Source organism: Alosa alosa, chromosome 16 (assembly GCF_017589495.1).
Source record: "Alosa alosa isolate M-15738 ecotype Scorff River chromosome 16, AALO_Geno_1.1, whole genome shotgun sequence".
Lineage (NCBI taxonomy): Eukaryota > Metazoa > Chordata > Actinopteri > Clupeiformes > Clupeidae > Alosa > Alosa alosa.
Genome location: NC_063204.1, coordinates 1,930,436 through 1,935,435, shown reverse-complemented (window position 1 = coordinate 1,935,435; position 5,000 = coordinate 1,930,436). Strand labels below are relative to the sequence as shown.

The window sequence follows — 5,000 nt, the reverse complement described above, 5'->3', positions numbered from 1 at the left end:
GATCTCTCTTGTGTCTGTTGTGCTGGGTGGAGCAGATCTCTTGTGTCTGTTGTGCTGGGTGGAGCAGATCTCTTGTGTCTGTTGTGCTGGGTGGAGCATATCTCTTGTGTCTGTTGTGCTGGGTGGAGCATATCTCTTGTGTCTGTTGTGCTGGGTGGAGCAGATCTCTTGTGTCTGTTGTGCTGGGTGGAGCAGATCTCTTGTGTCTGTTGTGCTGGGTGGAGTAGATCTCTTGTGTCTGTTGTGCTGGGTAGAGCAGTCGGCTCCTCATCACTCAAAGCAGAGCAGAGCAGGGGAGAGCAGAGCAGGGGAGAGCAGAGCAGCAGAGCAGAGCAGCAGAGCAGAGCAGCAGAGCAGCAGAGCAGAGCAGCAGAGCAGCAGAGCAGAGCAGCAGAGCAGCAGAGCAGCAGCAGAGCAGCAGCAGGAGCAGAGCAGAGCAGAGCAGCAGCAGAGCAGAGCAGAGCAGCAGCAGAGCAGCAGCAGAGCAGAGCAGCAGCAGAGCAGCAGCAGAGCAGCAGCAGAGCAGGGGAGAGCAGAGCAGCAGCAGAGCAGCAGAGCAGCAGCAGAGAGCAGGGGAGAGCAGCAGCAGAGCAGGGGAGAGCAGCAGCAGAGCAGGGGAGAGCAGAGCAGCAGCAGAGCAGCAGCAGCAGGGGAGAGCAGAGCAGCAGCAGGAGCAGGGCAGGGAGGCAGCAGCAAGGGCAGCAGCAGGAACGCCCAGCAACAGCAGAGCAGCAGCAGAGCAGGGGAGAGCAGAGCAGCAGCAGAGCAGCAGCAGAGCAGGGGAGAGCAGAGCAGCAGCAGAGCAGGGGGAGAGCAGCAGCAGAGCAGCAGCAGAGCAGCAGCAGCAGCAGAGCAGCAGCAGAGCAGGGGAGAGCAGCAGCAGAGCAGCAGCAGAGCAGGGGAGAGCAGAGCAGCAGCCAGGGCGGCAGCTGGTTGCGGGGGAGGAGCAGCAGCAGAGCAGAGCAGAGCAGAGCAGCAGCAGAGCAGCAGCAGAGCAGAGTGGGTCCTGTTCAGGTTGGAGTCAGTATGGCAGAGCGATGGGGATCAATGAGGTCAACTGATACTGTTAACTCTCACACTCAGCTCATTAAAACCTCTCTCTCTCTCTCTCTCTCTCTCTCTCTCTCTCTCTCCCCTGTCTTGTGGGGTGTGTGTGTGTGTGTGTGTCTATATGCATGTGTACATATGTGTACCTGTTGGTATAAATGTGCTAAGCACTGATGAAGATCCACATCAGCACACTGCCAGCCAGAGATGAGATTAATGAAAACACTTCCATCATGTGCCATCCACACACACACAGCTTCTGTCCTCTTTAGCATAGAGAGTTAGCCACGACTGAGTTCGCCACGGCTGCAGATGTCCTCTTTAGCATAGAGAGTTAGCCACGGCTACAGATGTCCTCTTTAGCATATTTAGCCACGGCTGCAGACAAATATGAACATGGGCTTCAGACGGCCTGTTTTATATGAGTGTGGTGACTGCCCAGCTTCTCAGCCCAGAGTTTGTCATGCTTGTCAGCTTTATACTTCTAATAAAAAGCTAAATGGAGATGCTGTTATGAAATAACAGCTAAATGGAGCTATTTTATGAACTGCTGGCAAAGCCTTGACCTCTAGCGCGTTCATGCATTTTTTGACCAGTGAATCCTGACATTTTCCATAGTCCATAATTTCATACGTTCAGTACTCAGTGCTCAGATTTCCATGCATTTCCATGTGTATAAATATTTCTTAACCCGTATGTGCTTCCTGGTACCAAACCCTTAACATTGCACTTCCAGGTGACCTTCATAAACATGCAATAGTCACAACATGACAAACATTGCAGTTGTTATTTTTGTAACTATTTTTTCCCATATTTGTCCACCCTAGCTGGGTATTGTTACTGACATCCTCCTAGACTCATGCTATGACTAGTGGGATTGCTGTGGGAAATATTATTGTCTTTTGAGCTCATTGGAAATCAGCGGGTACCCTCTCCTCTCTTTCAAAATCTCTCTTTCAGAGCCCACTTTGATCACAATATGAAAGGCCGACGTCCTCATTTTACTGCTATAATACAAAGCTAAAGCTACTTTGAAGCAAAAAGACTGTAGTCCTCCCTTTCTTGGAGTGTGTCATCCTTTAATAAGTGCAATTTTGTTTTCGTTTTTCATCAGTCCTCTCTGGCTTAATGCTCAGCTGAAAAAGGATTGTCATGGTTCTGTCGTCTGCACCGTCTCCCTGCAGCTAACACGCTAACGCTAACCTCAGTGCTAACACTGCTTCTCTTCTCTTCTGTCTGCAGACCTTCCAGGCGTCGTCCCTGCTGTCGAAAGCCAAGAAGAAAAGCAAGGGTGAGCACATGAGGACACGCATGCATGCACACACACAGATACACACACACACACACACACACACGCACACACACACACACAGATATACACAAACACATACACACACACACACACACACACACACACACACACACAAACACACACACACACACACACACAGATATACACACACACACACACACACACACAGATATACACACACACACACCCTCACTCTCTCACACACAGACACACACACAGACACACACACACACACACACACACACACACACACACACACACACACACACACACACACACACACTCAGATATACACATACACACACACATGTACACACACACACACTGACACACACTTGTCCTAGTTCCCCCTGCCCGTGTCACATGCGGTGGCCGTCACGCTCTGAGTTTGGCGGCGGAATATCAGTAGCATATGGCCATGTCTGTAGCCCTGCACGCACACACACTCTCTGACCCTTCTTATCAGTCCATCAGAACTGCGTGTGCTGTTACCCCGAGCTGTCAATCATGGGACATTTACAGTAGAATTGGACGTGTCAGCTGTCTGTCATCCACTGCGTCGATTACTCCCATGTCTCTGCTCTGCCTCTAGGTATCCACGTAGACACGCTCATAATGAGAAATTATGCAAGTTAGAGAGGGGGTTAGGGCTGATGACCAGCATCATACACACACACACACACTGGGCTGATGACCAGCATCACACTGCTCTCCCTTCTCTCCACACACACACACACACACACACACACACACACACACACACACTGGGCTGATGACCAGCATCACACTGCTCTCCCTTCTCTCCACACACACACACACACACACACACACACACACACACACACACACTGGGCTGATGACCAGCATCACACTGCTCTCCCTTCTCTCATTTTATTTGTCTTTTTATCCCCCCCACACACACACACACTCTCTTTGTCCAGCCGGTCCCCTGTCGAGCATCAGCAAGCGGCGGATCTCGTGTAAGGACCTGGGCCGCGGTGACTGCGAGGGCTGGCTGTGGAAGAAGAAGGACGCCAAGAGCTACTTCTCCCAGAAGTGGAAGAAATACTGGTTTGTGCTGAAGGACACCTGCCTCTACTGGTACATGAACGAGGAGGTGAGAGAACAAACAACAACAACAACAACAACAACAACAACAACAACAACCACAACAACAACAATAACAACAACAATAACAACACACTGCATTGCAACCCAAAGCGCTTTTGGGTGATAGGAGAACTGACCACCAGCAATGTGTAGCACACACACACACACACACACACCACCAGCAATGTGTAGCACACACACACACACACACACACACACACACACACACACACACACACACACACACACACACACACACACACAACACACCACCAGCAATGTGTAGCACACACACACACACACACACACACACACTTACTGTAGCACCCACCTGGGTGAAGCACGACAGCCATTATGCGCCAGAACGCTCACCACACACCAGCTTGAGGTGGAGAGAGAGGGGGACAGAGAGACCCCAATCTTCATTTCAACATCTTTGTTTTGTTCATGCACACACTCTCTTTATCATTTTTTCTTTAGAAGACATAGACACACACACACACACACACACACACACACACACACACACTTACAGGCTTCCCCTCACAGGTAAAATTGTACACACTTACTTAACAAGCTTCAAAGAAACTGCAAACTCACCTGCTGTGCGAAAATGTTTAATTATGAAACTTCCAGGCATTGCTTCTCACACTAACACAAACACAAAGATGCACACTTGTATGCACACACACACACACACACACACACACACACACACACACACACACACACAGCTAAACAGCTGTGCTACTTGGGACTTGTTATGGGGCCAGAAGCAAAAGCTGTGAAAGCATGGATCTGCTGATTGAGTTCTCATTGGCGCAGACACACACACAAACACACACACACACACACACACACAGTTGTGAAGTTCTCATTGGCGCAGCCTGAGCCCTGGGTCTCCCTCCACTTTCTTCCCAGCCCAGCCCAGCGGAGAGAGAGGGAGAGAGAGAAAGAGAGAGAGGGAGGGAGAGAGAGAGAGAGAGAGAGAGAGGGAGGGAGAGAGAGAGAGGGAGGGGAGAGAAAGAGTGAGAGAAAAGAGAGAAAGAGAGAGGGGGGGAGAGAAAGAGTGAGAGAAAGAGAGAAAGAGAGAGAGAGAGAGAGAGACAATCTCTCCACCAGAACTGATGACACACAAACCTCCTGTCGGATAGCCAGTGTGAGGAGATGGAGGAGCCTCTCTGTTTGTTGTTTACGATCACCGCTGAGATGTGTTGTTTATTTGTTGTTTTGCTGTCTTTGTTTACTGTCACTCTGTTCTATCTCTCCCAGTCTCTCTTGTGTTTTCTCTGTTTTGATTTGTTTACCCGCTCCTCTTCACACCACCCACCTGCCCCCACACACACGCTCACGCTCCTCTCCACACCCACTCGGCCTTTTCTTCTGCTCCCAATAGGGCCGAGAAGGCGAGGGATTTGTCAGCCTGCCCGAGTTCAAGATCGACCGTGCCAGCGAGTGCCTTAAGAAATAGTGAGTGGAGAATAATGTAGCATCTTGTGCATGATAGTGTGTCAGTCAGTGTGTGTGTGTG

The 5,000-nt window shown here is 50.3% G+C and overlaps 1 protein-coding gene across 1 annotated transcript in view; it reads left to right on the top strand.

The window, feature by feature from the left end:
- The window catches only part of cnksr2a (connector enhancer of kinase suppressor of Ras 2a), a 125,038-nt gene that overhangs the window by 90,509 nt on the left and 29,529 nt on the right, over positions 1-5,000 (top strand). Inside the window, 3 exon segments of the mRNA XM_048266944.1 lie at positions 2,290-2,338; positions 3,301-3,476; positions 4,866-4,939. Coding sequence (XP_048122901.1) covers positions 2,290-2,338; positions 3,301-3,476; positions 4,866-4,939 — 299 coding nt within the window.